At 48.4% G+C, this 22992-nt stretch overlaps 1 protein-coding gene across 1 annotated transcript in view; it reads right to left on the reverse strand.

Moving 5' to 3' along the window:
* HHLA1 (HERV-H LTR-associating 1) overlaps positions 1-20179 on the reverse strand; it is a 33219-nt gene extending 13040 nt beyond the window's left edge. Inside the window, exons 1-11 of the mRNA XM_042923851.1 lie at positions 20101-20179; positions 18953-19012; positions 15691-15750; positions 14760-14840; positions 13697-13780; positions 13510-13593; positions 8387-8470; positions 6988-7044; positions 6791-6883; positions 4049-4285; positions 1058-1297 (exon numbers count right to left, since the gene is read on the reverse strand). Of these exons, the coding sequence (XP_042779785.1) occupies positions 1058-1297; positions 4049-4285; positions 6791-6883; positions 6988-7044; positions 8387-8470; positions 13510-13593; positions 13697-13780; positions 14760-14840; positions 15691-15750; positions 18953-19012; positions 20101-20179 (1159 nt within the window). The remainder of the gene's footprint in view (positions 1-1057; positions 1298-4048; positions 4286-6790; positions 6884-6987; positions 7045-8386; positions 8471-13509; positions 13594-13696; positions 13781-14759; positions 14841-15690; positions 15751-18952; positions 19013-20100) is intronic.
* Positions 20180-22992: the final 2813 nt, after the last annotated feature.

A 22992-nucleotide genomic window follows, 5' to 3' on the forward strand; every position in this document is an offset into this window, starting at 1 on the left:
CCAATGATGAGTGTTACGACGTAGGGACTCTGGTGAGCGTGGATGGAGGGCCTTGGGCTGCAGGTTCCAGAGGATGTGATTTCAAAAACAAATACAATAACACTTATGCATTTGAAAATTCATGTCAGTGGAGTGAAAAAAAATTAAAATCATAGCTACTTCCCGGTTATAGTCAAGGTTAATATGTGGTGAAGTTTTTTCAGTCTTATTTTGTTCTATGTTCTATTTTCTGTGTATATTTATTACCCACCCATAAAAACAAATACACGTAGAAATATAGAGTTGGGATCACATTTGACAATTTTTCTCTTGCTTTTGTTAGAACTCAGGCTTTCCTGATAGTAAAAATGATTACGTATTAATGTATATACAATTATATTTGTGTACATAATTAATGAACATGCTACGTTACATTGCATATACAGCTTGTATATGTAATTAATGTAATAACATTAATACCTAATAATACTCCACCAAAAAGGCAGTCACATTCTCTGGAGTGAACAATGTTGGCTTTTACTGGTCACATGTTTCGTGGACAGTGAAACCCAGGGAACAGAAGACATTGGAATGTGGGCACATAAAAGAGAGAGGATGTGGGAGATTCCTGCGAAGAAGGAGTTTTCATTCATTCATTCATTCGCTCACTCATCCAAGATGGGAAGAAAAGGGTTGGGGTAAAGAGAAGGAAGAGAGGGTTCACCTTACGATTATTAATTATGGTGCTAACTTACGGTTTATTACTTTTCTGTGTGTGCATTACATTTTAAAAATTTAGAAAATGTGGGGCGCCTGGGTGGCTCAGTCGGTGGAGCGTCCGACTTCAGCTCGGGTCGTGATCTCACCGTTCACGAGTTCGCGCCCCGCATCGGGCTCTGTGCTGACAGCTCGGGGCCTGGAGCCTGCTTCCGATTCTGTGTCTCCCTCTGTCTCTGTCCCTCCCCCTCTCATACTCTCTCTCTCTCAAAAATAAACATAAGAAAATATAAAACAAATCAAAATTTAGAAAATGTTTTCAAAACGGACAGTGCTAACCTCAGTGAACTTCCCCTCTTACCTGAGGCTGGGCTGGCCTGGGATGAGCTGCCTTGTGTGGATGCTGCCCCAGCAGGTGGCCCAGAAAGGCTCCACATGGTCATGGCCTCTGCAGGAGATGTGGGTGTGGAGGACGATGTTTCCCAGGGAGGCCCTCCGGGTGCTTTCTCACCCATGGTCTGAGCCCAGGGCACAGGTAGGTTGGAAGTCCACGCCTGACTGCTGGTTGTCACCCATGGAGTCCGGGCCACCCTCCTGGTAGCTGCACATGGGGCAGTAACCGAAGACTTTTAATTCTTGACCATTTTGATTCAGGTATAAAATTACCAAAACGTTGAAATGTGACCAAATGTAATGTGCATGCATAATACAGATGACCCAGGGACTTACGCCCTACCCTGACCTGGAATAAATGGAACACGGTAAACTTTATTTTCCTAATTACCAACAAGAAAGACACGTCCAGGGGCACCTGGCTGGCTCAGTCAGTAGAGCATGTGACTCTTGATCTCGGGGTTGTGAGTTCGAGCCCCACATTGGATGTAGAGATTGCTTAAAAATAAAATCTTGGGGCACCTGGGTGGCTCAGTCGGTTGAGCGTCTGACTTCACCTCACGTCATGATGTTGTAGTTCGTGGGTTCGAGCCCCGTGTCGGGCTCTGTGCTGACAGCTCAGAGCCTGGAGCCTGCTTCAGATTCTGTGTCTCCCTCTCTGCCCTTCCCCTGCTCATACTCTGTCTCGCTCTGTCTCAAAAATAAACATAAAAAAATCTTTAAAAAAAACGAGAAAGAAACCTGCAAATCCCTTGGACGTCCGAACAATCAGCTAAAGTGTGTGTTCGGGGGACAGTGGGTTCCCTCAAAGTTAAGAGCACATTTCTCATCTCATGATCTAGAGGAAAGGTTAAGGGGTTTGAGGTAAGGAGACCTGGAGGGGAAATTCTGTTCCTGTCTCCCCCATGTTGTGAAATTTGGGACAAGTGACTTCACGTTGTTTTTTGGTGTTATCATCAAAATGGAGATGATGGTAATGCCACTGATAACAATGCAATATCACGGCATTTGAGGAAGACCAATCTTCTCTTGGTGGCCTTTGAAACAATTGCTGGGGGTTCTCTCTTGCTCATTTCCATGATAGGAATTAAAATAACTTTTTTTCAAGTTTTTAAAAATAACCCGTTGGGCGCGCCTGGGTGGCTCAGTTGGTTAAGCAGCCGACACGTGGTTTTGGCTCAGGTCATGATCTCACGGTTCATGGGTTCGAGCCTTGCATCTGGCTCCCTGCTGACAGCATGGAGCCTGCTTGGGAATCTCTGTCTCTCCCTCTTTCTCTGCCCCTCCCCTGCTCTCTCTCTCTCTCTCTCTCTCTCTCTCTCAAAATAAATAAACTTAAAAAACAAAACAAAACAAAAAAGTCACCCCTTGGAAAACTTTAACTCTGTAAGTTAAGTTGGGAACAATTGCCATCTTGAAAATATTCAGATTTCTTGGGGCGCCTGGTGGCTCAGTGGGTTAAACATCCAACTTCGGCTCAGGTCATGATCTCACGGTTCGTGAGTTTGAGCCCCACGTTGGGCTCTGTGCTGACAGCTCAGAGCCTGGAGCCTGCTTTGGATTCTGTCTCCCTCTCTGCCCCTCCCCCGCCCACACTCTGCCTCTCTCCCTCTCCCCGTCTCTCTCTCTCTCAAAAATAAATGCACCTTTAAAAAATTACAAATTTTTAAAAAAATATTTAGATTTCTCATCCAGAACATGGTATATCACTTCCTTTATTTCACTCGATCTTAGCCAAAAGGCCGAGAAGTGATATCACATCATTTATTTAAATATGCATGTATTTCTCCCATTAAAGTTTTATAGTTTTTCTTGTATAAAACCCAGCACTTTTCCTGCTAGGCTTGTAGCTAAGTATTTTACGAGTTTTCTTGCCACTCGCCATCACATCATTTTTAAAAAATATTATTCTAGGAAACTTTCTAATTATGGGTAATTGTCAAGATACTGGCTATGGTACTAATGACTTTCTGGTTGGTGAAGTTGATTGCTTTTCCTCATTCTTGTTTTCCTGCTTGCCTGACTCCCATCAGTTCTCACCTCCTCCCAGAAGCCCCTTCACTGGGCTCTCCAGGACAATAGCTCTTTGTAGGCTAGATGTAACTCTCAGTTCACATGCCTGTGTCTCCCTCCCTGGTCTGTGAGCTCAAGTACGAAATGAAACATTGATAGAGCTGCGTTTTCAACAGCCAGTCTGGAGTCTGGTAGTAAATGCACGTCTTGATGAGTGGGTGGGTGAATGAATGAATGAATGAATGAATCCTATGACTCCGGTCCCTTGTCGGAACTCACTGAGGCACTATTGGCTTTTAACGAAAGAGTTATCTCAGTTGTATCTTACTTCCAAATAGCACGAGCACGGCTTTTCATCTTCAGTGACACCAGTGATGGTGTCCACAAAGGTGGTGGGGAAGGAGGAACCCCCTGGCACACCGTCCGTGGCAGATTTCCATGCTGGCATCATGTCGTTAACATATTCTTGGCATCATTACCCAGCCAGTTTTAAATCAGCCTAACGCTGCCATAAAAGTCTACCATTTAGTGCTCATTTCAGGAGAGATATTGCTAAGTGCTTTGCCAAAATAAAAATACCTTATCCTTCAATGTGCTTAACTTATGTCAGATATTCTTACTGATATGCTTATTGGGGGATGCTGGGTGAGAGGGATCAGGGAGACTTCTGTACTATTTTTGCACCATCTTGTGAGTCTTAAACTATTTCAGAATAAAAGCCATACACGTGAGGGTTAGCAGGACGTTATGCCAATGATATTTGCTGCTTTGGCTTGTCTGTATGGAATCCATACTGGCTCATGTCGCTCTCTTATTTAAGGGATGTTGCAAAAGAAAGAGGTCTCTGGAGAAGGGAGAAAGGAAGGACTTTATTTATTTACGTGAGCCTAGGGGGACTAGGAGGGAGAAATAGGACAGGAGGGGAAAGGGAAAGAAAGCTTCTTACCCAAGGCTGGGGTTGGGGAGGCGCTGCCCCGCGTGGCCGCGGTCCTGGAGTGAAGCTCAGGAAGGCTTCCTGGGTTCTGGGTCTGCTCTCCCTTTGCAAGAGGAGTTGTCTCTGTCCAGGGAACAGTTCTCAGAGAGGACACTCCGGTGCTCTGGGCTCCGTGTGGGGGGCTTGTCCTTGGTAGTGTTTGCTGGCTTGTGGGTGTGGGCATTGAAGTCACAGACGAGCCCTTGGTAGCTGTATGTGAAGGGAGATTGATTGTCAAGGGCAGCTTTCATATGGTTGACACTTTGGACACAGAACAGTCAAGCCCCTGAAAGGTCATTGGACAACAAATGTACTGAATGCTGAGTTTCGAACCTTACTTAGAACAGTACCCTATATCACCAAAGAGGAGGGTTTCTTTTTTGAATGGCAAAGTAAGTTAAAATATCAATTTCCAAAAACACTGTGTGAGGAAGCACTGTGAACAGAATCAGATGGTGCCAGGCGGAAGCTTCTTGAAAGACAGGCTCTCACAGAGACCGCAGGAAGGCTCAATTCAGGAGGAAATCTACCCGGCCTCCTTGGGTGCTCCGTGGAGAAATGGAGGACGGGGCTCTAGTGTTAATTTTACCTTCTCTCTCCAGTTGGGAAGACTTGAGTGGTGGGGACGGCACGTTAGGATGACAGGCCCCCACTGGCCCATCGGGTCCCTTCTGGGTGGACGAAGGCCGACCTGCTCACTGGTGAGATTTCAGCCCCTGCTTGCCCCTTTGGCGGGTCATTGTGTACGGAACATCCTGTGCAATGGTTAAGATGTGGCCCTGCAGCCTTATTTCTTCTCTCATGCCTTACTTCTGGGCTCGGTAATACCCACATGCACCAGAGGCCCTGTCCTTGTTTCCAGATGAATCAGACTCATGGATAAGTGCCTCCCAATCAAACCGTCACTCAGCCAGGTGACTGACTGGCTATCGGGCACATCAACCTTGTAAATATGAGTCCACTTGTACATATGTTCTCTCTTCCCAAGCATTTGTGCTTTATAAAGGAGCACAAAGAAGACACACAGTTGAGACTGGGGTGGGAAGGTCATGGAAGGACTCTAAAGAAGTGACATTCACTCAATCCTCAGATCTGTCCTCAGAATCAAGTAGGAGAAGGGAACCCACCAAATGCCCATTTTATCCCCTTATCAAGCAGCTTCGTTCCACAAGAGACGAGCTTCCTTCCTCAGCATAACTAAGATAAATAAATGCAGCTACAAGATGCAAATCACGGCAGCCAACTCCAGTGGAACTGGAGATTTACTGTAAATTTCATTTCATGCCGAGAAACCCTGATGAAGAACCTACTATGTACATGATACATGCCAGGGGGAAGGGAGAGGGGAGGAAGATTGTGAGGCTGAAAGAGATTCGGTGTCTGCCATCAATGACCACTCAGGGAGCAGACACACATGGAAAGTCACCTGTGATCCAACCTGGAGTTAACACAGAGTCCAAATGACGTACAAGCGCCATGGTGCAGAGTCATAGAGATAGAAGACAAATTTTGATTGGGAGATTTTTAGGAAGTGGAGGCAGCAGCTGTGCTGGGGATTGACAGATAAGTTGGGTGCTGAAATATGGAAAAGTGGGGAAAGAGTTCCAGGCTGAGCAAGGCAACAGAGGCATGGGAGGTAGATGCCATCCGCAAGAAGAGGCAGGAATTTCAATGTCATTTGAACAGAAGATTCAAAGGAAGAGAGCAGATGAGGCTGAATATAATTCCAGAAAAATGTATACTCCAAGCTAAGCACTTTGGACCCTCTGATCTTGACTTAGTTCTGAGCAGTGAGGAGACAAAACCTAATCGTATTTCAAGACTATCACTCTTATGGCAGTAAATGGGTATTTTAATTTTTTTTTATGTTTATTTATTTCAGAGACAGAGAGAGACAGAGCATGAGCAGGGGAGGGGCAGAGAGAGAGGAAGACACAGAATCCGAAGCAGGCTCTAGGCTCTGAGCTGTCAGCACAGAGTCGACGCGGGGCTCGAACTCACAGACCACAAGATCATGACCTGAGCTGAAGTTGGACACTCAACCAACTGAGCCACCCAGGCACCCCAATGAATGGATATTTTAAAGAAATAAGAGGCTGGGTCCAGGAAAACTGGCTCAGAGGCTATTCTAATTCAAAGGTAGATGGCAAGGACTGGAACTGAGGTAATCACGGCGGCAGCCGATAATCTTGGAGGACCAGCCAGGTTCAAGAAACTTCATTCAGCTAGAAGTGACAGTTAAGTGTAGGGACAAAAGAAGGCTTAAAGGTGGTTCTAAAAAGGCCACCTGGTGCCAGGGAAAAGCCCAGCAGATGGCTAGGTGTTTTGAGAGGCGTAGAGGACAGTTGGGTAGCAGCTGAGTATTATAGGGTGACAATGTCTATAACAAGGTCACAAATTCAATTACCTACAAAAGCCAGGTAGTTAATATGAAAAAAAAAAAAAAGCAAGGTAACAGGGAGCAGAGAGGGCTCTGGAAAAAAGGAGAAAGGTGTCCCTTCTAATAGGAGGGATGGGGACAGCGGCTACTCAACTCCCGTTGTTTCTTGGTCACCAGATCTTCTTTTGTAAGAGAATCCAGAGATTACTTTTCTTTAATGGCCAAAACCTTTGATTTTAGCACGGTATAGCTAACCCGTGAGGGCAGAATTCAGTCTTCAGTCTGCCGGCTGCGCCCCTGCTCTGCAGACGACAGTAGGAGTCTGGGGGGTTCACACTCACCTGGACCACCAGGCATGCTGCTGGTAAATGTGTAGTTGATAACAGGAGATTTCTCTGCCACCTCCCAGAAGTCAGAAAGGTTCCGTCCTACAAAAACCACACCCACACGATCAAATCTTGGGTTCACCTGCTGGAGGGTTCGGCTTATGTCTCAGCTCAGAGAGCTTGTCAAAGAATGGCTGCTGGTTCACCTGACTTTCCTGTCATCATACAGATGAAGGTGCAGTCCGATTCATTTGTCTGACTCACTGGAAGACAAACGAGTACACAAGGCTTAGCAATGGTTCCGAAGCTTTTAAGTCTTTGGCTGAAATGAAAATTAAGCTGGAAATCCCTAGCTCAGGATGTTATAGGAAAATAAGGATAACTCCTTCCTTTTAAGGCAGCCCTGATTTTCTGGTTTTTTTTTTTGGGGGGGGGCGTGCATTATAATATAATGGCTAAGGACACAGCCTCTGGGGTCAACTACCAGTGTTACAACATCACCGCTGCTATTTACGAGCTTTATGGCCATGAGCAAACTGCTTGACCTCTCTAGGACTCAGTTTACCCATCTTTAAAATGGTGAATATTTGAATTCCACACTCGCTTCTGTGGACTTTCCAAATCCCCCAATCTCCATGAGATGGAAGGTTTTGTGTGAGTTTGGGTAACAAGTATGGTGCCTGGCAGATGGAGAAGCTCGGTAAATTGTCATAATAATAATAATTACCGCTGGTAATGGGGGGGGGGGTCTCGCTATTATATACATTAGCATAGTAAGCAAGAGCATGGGCTTTAGAGAGCCAGATTGCCTGGGTTAGAATTCCATTTCTGTAGAATAATCTTGGGCAAGTCACTTGACCTCATATGCAATAGTTTCCTTACCCGTAAAGTGGGGATAAACATGTAGTTATTCCACAAGGTTGTAGTTAGGATCCAATGAGGGAAAACGTGGAAAGCCCTGGAAGAGTCCTTAGTGGCTAATGATATCTATTATTATTTCTCTTTCTGGCTCCCCACTGTTTCTAGCACAGTAATTGCTGCATGGTGCAGCACACCAGCCTTCTGATGAGTCCATGTGCGGGCAATTGACTAGAAATGTGCTTTGCACAGTGGGTCCCTGGGGGAATGTGAATTGCCTGGGGGTTACATGAGGCCATCTTGTGAAAGAGGCAGATCCTTCTCAGCTGTATGCCGGACATGGGCTTAGGCTGCATATAGATCGAATTCTACATTCTGAACTAACCTTGAGCAAAACAGGCAACCTCTCTAAATCCCCATTTTCTCATCTTTGAAATGGGAGTGTAGCTATCCAGTAGAAGCTGTTTTCTTGAGTCTGCCTGGATTCCCCTAACTTTGAGCCTCGGACCCTTCCTCCAAGGTCTTCGATACCAGGAATAGCTCTGACTGAAAGATGGAGTCTTCAAATATTAGTGGTGGCAACTGGGCCACACTGATTGTCTAAATAAAACGCACACAGAGGTTCCAGGCAGCCCGGCCTGTGCCAGGGCTTGGGGTGGGGAGTCTACCAAATTTGACTGATACACCCTTGATGGACGCCAGTTCGCCGAATCTCCAATTTTTCAAGAGTTTTCAAGATGAACACACCTGAGAGGATTGAGGTTGACTTGAAAATCTCTGTGAGGTAGCTGGTAGAATTTCCAACGACATCCACCAGCAGCGCCGTGAAATCTGCAAGAAGGATCGAGGAGGTTTACGGTTCCGATCCGGAGACTTGGGCGGAAAAGTGTAGCGTGTTTGGACTTTTCAGAGTAAATGTTATGAGTTTGATTTCGCTCTGTTTGTTGAGGGATGTTAACGATCATGCAGAGAAATATTACTAATTATTAAGATGTCTCAATTCCAGGAGAAAACTTCTGGATCCACCATCATTTCCCCTCCCACTGCTCTCTCCCTCCGAATCCCTCTATGCCAACACCAAACGTCTGCGGAAAAGCCGCATTACTGAATAATGGTTGTTCTCATTTGTGGTCCCCTATTATCTCATCAAGTTGCTTTAGTATACCAAATCTATCCGACAGGAAGCGACCCCACAGTCAGGCAACAGGAATTTACATAATTTTGGATTTTCAAAAAGTGAGATAAACGTTAATGGTGGGTTATAAAGAGACGGGAAGCCTATACAAAATAGAACCGGGGACTTCTGCTCCTGTGCCCACTTGTGAAGAATGCTGAGGGAGGATGTTGGGAGAATGTCACATTTCAGGGTCCAAATCTTTGTGAACTTTCTCTCTGAGCAGGATTTGAACAGGGCCATTGCTTGACACAGTGGGTGCCATTGACCAATGAAAGCTCCCGATACATATGCAGGCAAAGCACTGCGACTTCCTCTACTATTCGCTTGTGGTTTTCCAGGATCCAGTGCACATGTGGCTTCCAAAACGGGCATGAATTTTAGGAGCCCCAAACAGTAAGGGGGAATCTTCCGGTGAATTTCCTGTCATGCTTTGGAAAACACTTCCTTTACTCAATGGGATTATGAGCTTCAGTGGGGGGCAAGGTGACTTGAAAATATAGGGGCGCCTGGGTGGCTCAGTCGGTTGAGCGTCCGACTTCAGCTCAGGTCACGGTTTGTGAGTTCGAGCCCCGCGTCAGGCTCTGGGCTGATGGCTCAGAGCCTGGAGCCTGCTTCCGATTCTGTGTCCCCCTCTCTCTCTGCCCCTCCCCCATTCATGCTCTGTCTCTTTCTGTCTCAAAAATAAACATTAAAAAAATTAAAAAAAAAAGAAAATATAGAACACAGAGGACTGAAAATGCGGAACCAGGAGCAGCGGGAAAATGTCACGTGACAACCAATGGAATGTGCCGCGCACGAGGCCAAGAGGAGGCGGACATTCCTCTAAGGGAACCAGAACCATCGTGTGATCTTACCACACATGCACGGTCACACGCTCAGTCTCCCAGAGGGGACAGGCGGTCGTACACAGATGCAGATGTGGCCACGTGGCCATGCAGAAGAACGCCTCCTTCCCGTGTCTCTTTAGATCAGCCTGTCCTTGGTCATGTTATGGAAAGTGAGGAAGGGTGGCATTTCACGACTCCTTCCATCCATTTCCTTCCTATTTCTTAAATGTCTTTTTTTATTAATTCATTTATACCATGAATATTTATTGACTGTTTGCAGGGTGTCAGACACCTGCTCGGGACTGAAGGATTGTGTGAGACCCCATCTCTGCCCGCCTGAAGCTGAGATTCGTGGGAGAGAGAGACTCAGAGGCAGAGCAGTAAACGGCAATCTGCTACTACCATTGCATAGAAGCTAAGACCGTGGGTCTAGAGGCAGGACATCAAGGATGGAATCCAGGTGCTGCCCAAGTTTCGGAGAGATCATGGAACTCTCCCAAGGTGCCAGAGGATGTGGTGGAGCTTGAATTTGAACTGAGGTCTATGTTGGGCCAAAGCGCCCACCCTTCCCACTTTTCCCACCGCTGCTCGAGCAATCCCTTACTCAACACACTGTGCGAACTCTCCCTTCAGAATGGCTGTTTACAATCCCCTTATTAGGCTTGGAAGAAAACCAGCTATCATTACCTCACCAATATTCTTTGTTTTGATGAAAATCTGAATCATCTAACTTAGTAGCCATGCCTCCAGATGAGTGATTTCTGACTACTTTCATATATAAACAGAAAATAGGGGAAACAACCTTTTGCCTATCCAACTGGTAATGATTTAAGAATGTGACTTAGTACTTCATGTCGGCAAGGGTGGGGGAAAAACACGCGCTCTCAAACGTTATCGGTAGGGGTCTAAACTCATGCCAGGTGTCTAGAGAACATTTTAGCAATTTGAATCACTGCACAATTGTTTCCCTGTCAAGGACGATATCCTCCAGCATAACTGGGCACGTACTCAAGCGATCGTACACAGGTACAGCGTTGTTGATAATCGTACAAACACGGGGGGATAAACGAAGTTTCTATCAAGAAGAGACAAATTAAGTCCCTTATGGTACATTCTTGCAACCAATGCTATGAATTCATACGAAGGATGTGGCGTATTTATATTCGTTGGAATAGGACGGTTTTTAAGACATACTGATTGGCTTAAAGGCGGATTACAATGCTACATAGAAAACATGGTACATATGGAAGGTTTTCTCTCAATATCCATTCTCCCACCTTCCTTTCGCAAGAGAACATGAAATTTCAGTTGGGCACAACCGGGTTTAACGTAGCTTAAAAACGACATTTTTGAGCCTGCTTGCCGGGGGGTGTGGCCATAGGGCTAAATTCTGGGCAACTGAATGTGGGAAGAAGCATGTGGAAGGTTTCCAGACTGTGACTTTCTATAGTGGGCGGGCATGTCTTCGGTTCCTTTCTTCCTCTTCCTTGTTGCTGGGATGTGGATGCGGGGGCCAACCATCCTGGACTATGAGAACAAGGGCAATGCATCATGGGAAGCAGGGCAACAAGCTAGAAGGACCCTGGGCCCCCTACACCATCATACCATCAGAGCAGCCCTGGTATATTTACCCAGATGGCCACACACAAAAGCTATTACCTTCTACCCTCTGTAAGCCGCCTTGTTTTGGGGTCATTTGTCATACTAGCCTGGCTTATCTTCTAAATAATATACAGAATGCAAAGTTGGATGGGTAGATGGATGGGGTAGGTGGGGCGGTAGGTAGGCTAGATAACTAGCTGACAGATGGCTTAGGCAGGCAGGTTAGAGAGGTGGTTTAGACCACCTTGGGTAATGGGATTACCTATGGATGTTGGGACATCAGGTGTTTCTGATTAAAAAAAAAAATTGAATGTTTTCATTTATTTTTGAGAGAAAGAGAGAGAAAGAGCACAAGCAGGGAAGGGGCAGAGAGGGAGGGAGACACAGAATCCAAAGCAGGCTCCAGGCTCTGAGCTGTCAGCACAAAGCCCAGCGCAGGGCTTGAACCCATGAACTGTGAGATCATGACCTGAGCCGAAATCAAGAGTGAGCTGCTTAACCAACTGAGCCACCCAGGCACCCCTCTGATTTTTTTGATTATATTGTCCCTGCCATCTGTCATTTTGACTTCATAATACATTATTTTCTTCAAAAATTTTTTTCATTTAAGAGACGGAGAGCACGAGTGGGGGAGAGAGGCAGAGGGGAAGAGAGAGAGAGAGAGGGAGAGAGAAAGAGAGAGAGAGAGGGAGAGAGAGAATCCCAAGCAGGCTCCACACGGTCGGCACAGAGCCGGATGTGGGGCTCGACCTCACGAACTGTGGGATCATGACCTGAGCCGAATCAAGAGTCAGCCGCCTACCCAACTGAGCCACCCAGGCGCCCCCACATTGGCTTCCTTCTTCTTCAGGGTGAGAATCCAAATCCTCGCAGTGGACTATAAACTTCTACTCGATCCCAGATCCCCTCCCTGCTTTGCCCCCACAACCTTGAGCTCATTTCCCGTGACTGTCGGCGCTGGCTTGCCTGCTCCAGCCATGCTGGCCTCTCCAGTCCTCACCCCGCTGTCGGGGCTTTTGCCGGGAACTCTCAGTCCCCAGTTACCACAGGGTTGTCTCTCCACTTCCTGCCTCCTTAGCAAGGACTTTTCTGACCACGCTACACACCGCAGCTGAGCCCATTACCACTTCCCTCCTCACCCTGTCCCCTGCTTTATTGTTCTCACGGTCATGCTATCGGCCAAGATACCAGGTGTTTTTGGTGTACCCATTGACTGTCCCTTCCTATAGAGCCCAAGTTCATGAGAGCAGGGGGTGTGCACCTACTTTGCTCAGTGGGGGCCCTCACACCTAGAAGAGGGTCTGGCTAACAACATGCGCCCAGTACAGAATCACTAGATGGGCGAATGAGCATTGAGAGAGTAATTCTCAGTTTCACCTTGCAGGATTCTCTAAACAGAAGGAGCACCGAATAGTTTTAAATTTCAATTATAAAAGTAATACGTGAATATACTCGCATTGAAAAAAAAAAAGACCAGATGAATCCAAGCCCCCTTAACCAACCCTCTTCTGCTGCAAAACACGCAACACAAGCTTCTTTCATGGGGTAACCGCTTACCTGGCATCCAGGTATGTGTCTCTTCACCAATGACAGTGTATTCTATGCATTATTTTGTAACTCTCTTTTTCTAATTAAAAATGTCACGGAGGCGTGCCTGGGTGACTCAGTCGGTTAACTGCCCGACTCTTGATTTGGGCTCAGGTCAAGATCTCACAGTTCGTGGGTTCGAGCCCTGCATCAGGCTCTGTGCTGACAGTGCAGAGCCTGCTTGGGATTCTCTCTGTCCCTCTCTCTCTGCCCCTCCCCTACACACTCTCTCTCTCTCTCTCAAAATAAAGAAAGAAAACTTAAAAAAAAAAAAAAGAAAAAAAATATCATGGAAATGTTTCCATACATGGGCCAAATCTGGCCACACCCATTCATTTATGCAATGCCTATGGCTGCTTTCCAAAGTTTATACACGCAACTAACCATTTTTATTAATGATACGTAGGTATGTTGTTCTCCACTTTTTCTCTTAAAACAACGCAGCATGAACATTTTGTTCTTGCCCGTTTGTTCAGTCATACCTATTTTCTCTAAGATAAAAACCAAGGAAAGCACTTTCTGTGACAGTGAAGTGTGCGCACGTTTAAGCATAATAGATATTACTGTCTTATTTCACTCCGGGGAGAAAGGAAGTTAATTCAAACTCATCTGGAAGGGCACAAGCGACATCAGGAAAGCCGCAAGCCTGGGGGGGTTGGGGGAGTGGCTCCACCCACCTGATAAGTCATTGGTCCGGTTGTTCAGACAGTAACAGTACCGGGTGGGGAACCTGGCCGGGTCCACAGCCTTCAGGTTAGAAACTGTGAAGAGACACGATCCACACGGCAATCCTGAGACAGAACCTGGCCCTGCCGGCCCGTCGCTCACCATCACCTCCGCCCAGCAGAGCCGGGGGGCACTTACTGTTGTAAATGGCCACGGAAAACTTGTGGAAGGCCACGGAACTGTAGGAGGTGATGCTTAGCAGGGAGAAGAACTTCTTCGTATCTGCCAGAGATAGTGAGATAAAGAAGTCAAATGCCTACTGACAATAAGAATACTACCAATTAGTAAATAGATAAGAGAAATTAAGAAGATGATGAGGGGTGTCTGGGTGGCTCAGTCGGTTGAGCGTCCGACTTGGGCTCAGGTCATGATTTCAGAGTCTGTGGGTTCAAGCCTCACATCGGGCTCTGTGCTGACAGCTCAGAGCCTGGAGCCTGCTTCGGATTCTGTGTCTCCCTCTCTCTCTGCCCCTCCCCTGCTCACACTCTCTCTTTCTCTCTCTCTCTCTCAAAGATAAAATACACATTAAAAAATATAAAAAAAAAGGATGGTGAGCAAATAATAAAAATAAATGACAAAAATATACAATAAAGGAACAAAAATGGAAGTTATTGCGCAAAATTGAATATAAGCAAAACCCAAATTGCAGAAGGACCTGTCCCTTGGCTGTGTTTCCGATCTGTCCCTAAGCCCTGGTGGCTCTCTCGCAGGGCAGGTGTGATTAGAAATGTCTGTCCGGGTGCCGTGTCTGGGGTGCAGCTCGCTCTCAAGCTGTTGGCCAGCCTCCTACTTCATGTGGATGTTTTCAATCTCATCAGGGGTCCGGGAGGACACCACGCCTTCCATCTGAGCAGGGAGGAGCCGGCATGCAGAGATGTGACTTGTCTTGCCCAGACTGCAGACCCTCCAGAAGGGAAGTAGGCACAAGACCAACGTGTGCCTGGACTGGGCTTTTTAAAAAAGGTTATCCTTAAAAAAATTTTTTTTTTATGTTTGTTTATTTTGAGAGAGAGAGAGAGAGAGAGAGCAAGTGGGGGAGGGACAGAGAGAGAGGGAGAGAGAACCCCAAGCAGGATCCACCTGCCAGCCTGGAGCCTGATGCGGGACTCGAAATCACGCACCGTGAGGTCATGACCTGCGCCGAAATCAAGAGTCAGATGCTCAACCCACAGAGCCACCCGGGGGCCCCGACGAAGGTCACCTTTTAAAGCTCTGCTCAGCATCCCGTTCACCAGCTCTGTCAGGTTCAGCGCGGACAGATCGACTGACCTTGCGGGCAGTTCTAGAAGAGATTTGCAGATACTGTCACCAGCAGGCTTTTTTCGACAACAGAAGTTCCCCGATGCCGACATTCAGGCACCCTGTGCCTCGTCTTTGGTCGTTTCCGGAGCTCATCCCCACTGCCGGGCACACGGAGTCCGGAGATAAAAGGCAGTTCTCGTCCTCAGGAGGTGACAGCCAGCGGCATACATCATGACAAGTTAGAGAAGACAAGTCCCCGTGAAAGACGGGAGCACTCCCTTTGTGAATAATTTATCTCTGCATTTGGGGACAGTAGAGATCAGTGGCGATGCCCACGCGTGATGGGAAGCCCACGGAAACGGCAAGGTTTCTCAACCCCACTGCGTTTGGAACTGACTACGTGGTCGAACAGACGATGCCCTGGCTGGGCACCTGGCATCACGCGGAGAAAAACGTTTAGTTTTATTTATTTTTTTCATTCTGCTATTCTGACGCTCGGACTCCCTCTTCAGAGATCCGGATCTAACAGGTCTGGGACGCGGCCCAGACATCAACACCAAAATCAATCAACCAGTGGGTCACTCCCCCAGATATTGGGAGTGTGCAGCTGAGTGGAGAGACCTTGCCAGGTTAAGACCCGCCCCTCGCAGGCTCTTTCCTGAAGATTCGGGATAGCAGTAGACGAGGCGGATAGAGTGGTTAACGCGCCTCTTTATATTTTCACTAACAAGGTGGTTCTCAGTGCTTAATTCTTGGATAATTGTGTGGATCACGCAATCTAAAGACTGAGGCTGTGGGGATTATGAGTGGGGGTCTGGAGACGTGGGGGCGGGGAGGGGGCTCCCTTAGCCGGCCCGCCCACGGAGCCCCGAAGGGAGGCAGGGACTCACCTGTGGTGTCGAGAAAAGCCACCCCCTTTTCCTTCCTCTCTTCTCCTCCAAGGCCAGACACTGGGGAGAGAAAGACTTCAGGGGAGACACGTCGCTGGAAGAGACTTAGGGGCCTCGGCGCAGCGGCCTTGGGCTTAGAGAAGGGTGGAATCACCTGCCGTGTGAGAAGGCAGACTCCTCCCCCCCGACACTCGAGTCTCCTTAGGCCGACCTTGGCCTAGAAATTCACATTTTAACAAACAGGCAGGTGATCCCCAGGCGGGGGGCCTAATCTACCCCACCCCTCTATGGATCAGGAAGCTGAGGCTCAGAGTGGAGAAGAAGCTTGCCTAAACAAGAGAGCCCAGAACCTGCTTCCTAAGAGCTGCAGACAAGTGGCCTTGTCATGAGAGCAGGCCACTGGCCGGCTTGGTGAAGTTCGTGCTAGCGAAGAAAACGTCACAGGACATCTTGAAATGCCTAAGCGTACGTTCATTCTTTATTCATTCAACAAACACTCACTGAGGGCCATGCAATCATGCTGGGAGTTGAGAGAGAGAGAGAGACAGGTCTCCGCCTCTGTGGGGTTTGCTGTCTGTGCCCCGGGCAGGAGGAGGGTAATCACACGTGAGGGGCAGCAGACGGGGCCCAGCAGGATGCCACGAGCTCCTCCCTCAGGACGCCCGGCCTGGTCTAGGGGGCACTCTCGAGAGGGCCTCCCTGTGGAAGTGGCTGGAAAGCCGTGACCTAGAGGATCGGTGGTTTGGGGTTAGGTGGCATTATGAACATACCGCATTTGTTCCTATTACTGTCGGAATGATTATGTTTCGTGTTACGTTCCGGGGGGGGGGTGCTTTATGCCCATTTTATAGATGGAAAAACCAAGGCACAGACAGGCTGAAAACCAAGTTCCAGAGCTACAGAGCAAGTCAGGATTCAAGGCTGGCTTAGTTACCCGTCGTGCCAAGGATGGCTGCCTCTTTTTCCTTTTGAATGTCTTCGTTTCCAGACACGGAAATAAAAGTTCCCATGAACGAAACAGGATTGTGGAAAAGCAGCCGTGCACAATTCGTAACATCCTTTGCAAGTATCTTGTCCGACATTCCCTTTGAAGGATGGGGAAACTGAGGCCCAGGAAAGCGACGTGATGTGTGTAGTTATACCCCATACCTGACCAGTGGCTCTGTTTCCTCCTTCCCTTTGCCTCTGGCAACCCCCTTTCTACTGTCTGCTTGTAGGAGTGACGATTTTAGATACCTCCTAGAAGAAGAGGCATCATGTAGTATTCGTCCTTCTGTGACTGGCTTCACGTAGCATAATATCCTCCAGGACCATCCATCATGTATATGGCAAGATTATCTTCCTTTTTAAGGCTGCATTCCACTGAATGGACATACCGCATTTTCTTTATCCGTTCATCTGTGGACGAATGTTTTGGGGTGTTCCCTGGCTTTTCAAGGACTCCAAGCTTCCTGGTTAACTACTGGAGCGTTGAGGTCAGAGGCAGGTGGGGTCCACGGGTCCCCTTCCTTACACACGGTTACTGGGGGGGGGGGGTGGGTGACGCGACGACAGTCGGAACTCTGAGACAGACATTTATGATCAAGCAGGTCAAAAGCTGGCACACGGCCTGCTCTCCCGTCTGGCGCTCTGAAGGGCACTCCACCTGAAGAGTCTACAGGAAGCCGCCCCAGTGACAATTGTGGCAGCCGCCGACCTCGCCTGTGACCTGGCCGGGAAGGACAGAGAGACCTCTGTGCCGGTGAGGGATTGGAGCTCCAGGCCACAGGGGTGCTACAGGCTGTGAGGCTGGCCGGCCCTGTGCAAACTTTCCTAACCGAGAACCCCTTCCTGAACACCACTCCTTCCACCAAGGGGACATTATGTCCATCATTCCTTTGTATAATTGCACACCTGTGGGTGGATTTTGACAACAGTATTTGACGCGTGAACAAAACACCCCTGAGGCAGAAATTTCTACATAGGAGGCCGTACAGAAGCATTTCTCAAATAAATTGCCAGACAGACAACAGAAAGGGACTGTTCCCTTTTTGGATGAAAAGATCACCTTAGCGGTATCTGTAAGAGAGAAAGTGTTGGTAGTTTTCATATTTTTTGCGTGCTTACTAGTTTAACCACGGTTCATCCTTTATGATTACCTGTGGGGCACAAATTGTCCCCATTTAAAGAGGAGAAAACTGACGGCTCAAATAAGGAAAATGTTTATCGAAAATTACCCTGCGTATGCACAAGAGATCGGTACCACTTGTGTCCTCTGGGGAAGGGAAGCACTTGGCTGGGGACCATTTTCACTTCGTACACTTTTGTTCCTTTTGCCTTTTTGCATCTGGAAGCACACGAATGTACTAATTGAAACTAAGTAAAATTACGGGGTGTCGGGGTGGCTCAGTTGGTTAAGTAAGAGTCTGGCTCTTGGTTTTGGCTCCGGTCATGATCCCACAGTTCGTGCCTTAGTTTGAGCCGCGCATCGGCTTGTCTGCGTTGACAAGGAGGAATCTCCTTGGGATTCTTTCTCTCCCTCTCTCTCTGCCCTTCCCCTGCTTCAGCTCTCTCTCTCTCATTCTCTCAAAATAAGTAAATAAACAGGGGTGTCTGGTTGGCTCAGTCAGTTAAGCATCCGACTTCGGCTCAGCTCATGATCTCACGGTCTGTGAGTTCGAGCCCCGCGTCAGGTTCTGTGCTGACAGCTTGGAACCTGGAGCCCGTTTCAGATTCTGTGTCTCCCTCTCTCTGCCCCTCCCTCACTCATGCTCTGTCTCTCTCTCTCTCTCACTAAAAAAAAGTAAATAAATCAAAATTTAAAAAATAAAGAGTAATTCCCCCGCTGTGCGCCCCCACCCCCATTATCTTGCTTGTTTGCCAACAGATTGGAAAAGGCAGCCAGGCCCCTGCCTCCTGTGTGCTCCTTATGTTGCAATGCATCCACGGTCGTGCTGCAGAGCAGATTTTGCACCACCAAAAAGAAAAAGAAGAGGCAAGGAAAGAGGAATTTATTGCAAAAATGGGGATAGCCCATGACAATGCCTCCCATTGCGAAATGGTCCATTGCTGATCGAGCGAGGTGATCTTTGTGGATTAAATAAGATCACGGGAATCCAGGGGTCCCACGAGCCATAAAGCAAGCACAACTGCCAGGAACTCTTACTATGACAGTTAATGCCTAAGCTGCAGACGCAAGCCCCATCTTACAGATAGGAACAGTGAGGCTCGGAGAAGCCAAGGAGTTTGAGAATGAGCGGGGCAGGCACACCTGCCCGTTTACCTGTTGGAGGAAGGAGGGTCATCACCTTTTCCTTCTTGGCTTCTCCTTTCACAGCAGACACTGAAATAAAAGAGCGCTCATCAGAGAAGCTATAACCCAGGCTTGACACAGGAAAGAATTTGATCCAAAACGCTCATCCTAAAGGCGAGAAGACTATGATCGGAAACGGCGAAGTGCCTTGCTTAACATGCCACGTGTAGTTGGCTGTTTCAGTTCAGTCACTGCGTATTTATTGATCGACCGTGACCATGTTACGTAGCAGCTGGACTTTAATAAGCTTCGCGTGTGTTGGGTGCCGGGGATACCATGATGAACAAGCGAGTGCAGACTCCATCCTTGTGGCGCTTATAGTCTAGTCGGGAAGGCCGGAGTAAAGGAAAAGAAGACTCAAAGATATTACGACGAATGACGCGGAATACTTTGAAGAGCGCTTTGAGGGTGTGTAACAGGGAGCCCGATTCATCTCAGTGGTCTGAAAGCTCTCCCTGGCAGGTGATGTGCGGCTGAAGGGTGAATAGTATTTGAGTAGAATGTAACTGGCTGCGGGGGGGGGGGGGGTCGGCAGAGTGTAGATGACAGTGTGTGTGCCAGGGGACGCGGTGGGCACGAGTACGACTTTAAAGAACTGAGCGAAAGCCAGCGCTGAGGCGGGGCATCGTAGGAACCGGGGATGGCAAGGTGGGCAGGGTCGTGCAGACTATGCGAAGGACTCGGGGTACGCTCCCGAGAGAAGTAGGAGGTCACTGAATGACTTGGGGCAGGTGAAATGAGGGAGGAGCCTGGGAGGTGACTTGCCGAGAGTTGTGAAAAGATCGCCCAGGCTGGTGAGTGGAGAATAGGTCATGGCGAGACAGGAGGAGAAGCAGGGGCTGGTTTAGAAAGCTCCCTTCATGGTCCAGGAAAGAGAGGACAGTGGTTTGGACAAGAGGCGTGACAGTGGCGGGGGAGATAATGCTGTTGCGCAACGGAGACTCTGGTGCAGGAAGTCAGAGGGCAAAACCAGACATGGGGAATTCATCATCGCCATTTCGATGGGACTCATTTAGGATTCTGACCGGACACGATAGCTGCTGCCATTCTCCAAAGCCCAGTGAAAACCCAGACTCGGCATATAGAACAGGCACTTCTTGAACTCAGACCGGACCCACCTGTGTTCCAAAGGGACAGAATGCACGTGAGGCCCACGCACAGCCTCACCGGAGGACCGGGTCCCGGGAAGCCCGGCATGTCTGGAAGCAGGCGAGCAGGCCCCTGGAGGAAACAGGTTGGGTTACTAAGCACACTGATGCAGAATATCCTTGAGAAACCCGCCTGGGCAGTCATCAGAAACAACCTGCAGAAGGCTCTGAATAGTTCGGATTAGGTTAGGTTATGCTGCGGTAACAGATGCACTCCATAACCTCATCGGGTTGAATGGGGCAACAGAAATCGATTTCTTGTCTATATCAATACTCGCTGCACGTTGGTGACGAGCTCTGCTCCACAGTCCCTCGGGGAGCTTCACTGCCCTGTAGCTCTCCGTCCGGTCCCTGCGGGCTCCTTCGACGTTGGTTCATTGTGGCAGCGGAAGGGACAGAGTTGGAGGACTATGCGGCCATTGACGTGCTCTGGCAGGAAGTGCCACGCTCGCTCCTGCCTAGAACCCGTGCCAGAATTATTCCCGTGGCCTCGCATAACTGCAGAAACCCGGGAATCTGGGAGGGGGAGGCGGGCATAGTCACAAACCAGGAATGCCTCTCCCATAGGCTTTCTGGCTGTTTGGCTGGGAGATTCGCTCCCAACACAGCATCACCGCTGCTTCTAAATAGGAAAATAATATCCGACTGTACGTGAGGGTTCGCCCTACGTCCTTGTCTACAGCGCTGTGTGCCGGTCATTCTCCTGGGCATTTTCTTTCTTTTTTTTATTTTTAATTTTTTTAATGTTTTTCTTTATTTTTGAGAGAGAGAGAGAGAGAGAGAGAGAGAGAGAGAGAGAGAATGAGCAGGGGAGGGGCAGAGAAAGAGGGAGACACAGAATCCGAAGCAGGCTCCAGGCTGAGTTGTCAGCAAAGAGCCCGACGTGGAGCTCGAACTCCTGAACCTCGAGATCATGACCTGAGCCGAAGTTGGACGCTTAACCGACTGAGCCACCCAGGCGCCCCAAGAATGGTGATTCTTCTAAATGCCTCCCTGGACAGAGACGAGCCTTACCAGGGAGCAAGAAGCCGGGGCTTTCTTGAAGCCCTCTTACTCTCGTAAACGTGTTTACACTCCGAATCTATTTGCCTCATCTGCAAAATGGGGACCAGAAACCTAGCTCACTGGGTCTTTGTGAGGATTTAAGATAATGAGTCCAAGGCATTTTACCCAGAGCCTGGCACACGGTCGGTGCTCAACACATATACGGTCATCGTGTGCTGGTTGGTGACACAGGGACAGACCACACATGCACCTTCCCTCAAGCTGATCAGTACCTTAGAGGAGATGGGGACTGGAGCACCTAATTCACACTCAAGGCCAACTGAGTTACATTCTCCATAGAGTGATTTACAATGGAGATGAGAGAGAGGGGTGGTGGGTGGTGGGGGGGAACAAGGAGAGGGAGAGACAGAGAAAGAGAGAGAGAAAAAGAGAGAGAGAGAGAGAGAGAGAGAGGCTGGAGAATGCAGGACTTAGCACACTGTCCACACTGTCCAGCAAAGGGGTACAGGTGAGCCAACTACGTGAGGATTCTTTCCTCCGGCCCCTCAACTGCTGTGCAAACATTACTTCGCCTTTCTGCGCCTCGTGTGCAAAACGGCCGGAGTCACAGCCCATCTGGAAGATAATTCGTGCAGATGAAACGAGATGAAGGATCACAGCATCTAGCACGGTACGGTAGGTACCTGAAGGGGGTCGATACTTGGGCATCCTAATTCCTGCCTCGTTCTCTTACCTCTGGTCTCTTTTCTTCCCCCCTTCCTCCTCCACCCCCCTCCTGAAGCCCCACACCATGCCCGAGGCGGGAACAGACACAAATTTGTAGTAGAAAAATAATTATCCACATCTACGTAATGGATACACCTCCCTTTTTCGACTCCTGCTTCCTCGTGTTAATCGACACCTCCATTTATGAAGAGTAGACACGCTAACCTTTATTACGGTGAGAAGGCAGCTTTCTATTGATTTTGTTCTTGCAGAAAAATGTGTTTTTCTTTCTGTCTAGTTTTTTTTTTTTTTTTTTAATTCTTTGCTCTTGGCCAAATCGACTATGTGTTTGGGGTGAGGTTGCCGAATCGAGCAAATGAAAACACAGGACACCCAGTTAAATACGAATTTGAGATAAACAATGCAGAATTTGTTAAGTGTATCTCCGGCAGTCTTTGGAGCTACGGTAGTTTGGAGAGTCGGGGAGTTTTATCAAAGAGAACTTGCTTTTACCACGGGCTTGATGTGGTACTGACCCGGGAGAATTGCTCCGTGAATTCTCTGCTGAATTAGACAGAATCCGTGGATTGAACACGTGAGCTGAGACTTGTGAGGATCCCACTCCTGGTCCTCAGCTGGCTCGCTCTCCTTTTCAAGCATTTTCACATTGTGTTTTTCATTTTTTTAATTTACTTTTATTTTTTTTGGGGGGGGGAGGAAGGGAGGGAGGGAAGGAGGGAGAGAGTGAGGAGGGGCAGAGGGAGAGGGAGAGAGAGAATCCCAAGCAGGCTCCAGACTCCGCATGGATCCCGATGCGGGGCTCGATCCTACAACCCGTGAGATCATGACCTGAGCCGAAATCAAGAGATGGGCGCTCAATTAACAGCCACCCGGGGGCTGCTAATTTCCACAAGAATTTCCACACCGTTCAGTGCCCCGACCCCAGAAAGGAAAAACGAGAAGATGGAGAGTGATGCAGACTGTGTGCAGTGATTCATGGGGCCGGGGACGTGCCCTCCACTCCGCAGCTTCTACAAACAGAACTGGCTGCGTTTCGCCTTTCTGCCAAACTAGGGAGGTCAAGCTTCCCTTGACTCCTCCTTGGGAGCGTGGGCCATGGTGGGACACCCTGGGGAGGAGCTGGGTGTAGGT

Source organism: Panthera leo, chromosome F2 (assembly GCF_018350215.1).
Source record: "Panthera leo isolate Ple1 chromosome F2, P.leo_Ple1_pat1.1, whole genome shotgun sequence".
Classification (NCBI taxonomy): Eukaryota; Metazoa; Chordata; class Mammalia; order Carnivora; family Felidae; genus Panthera; species Panthera leo.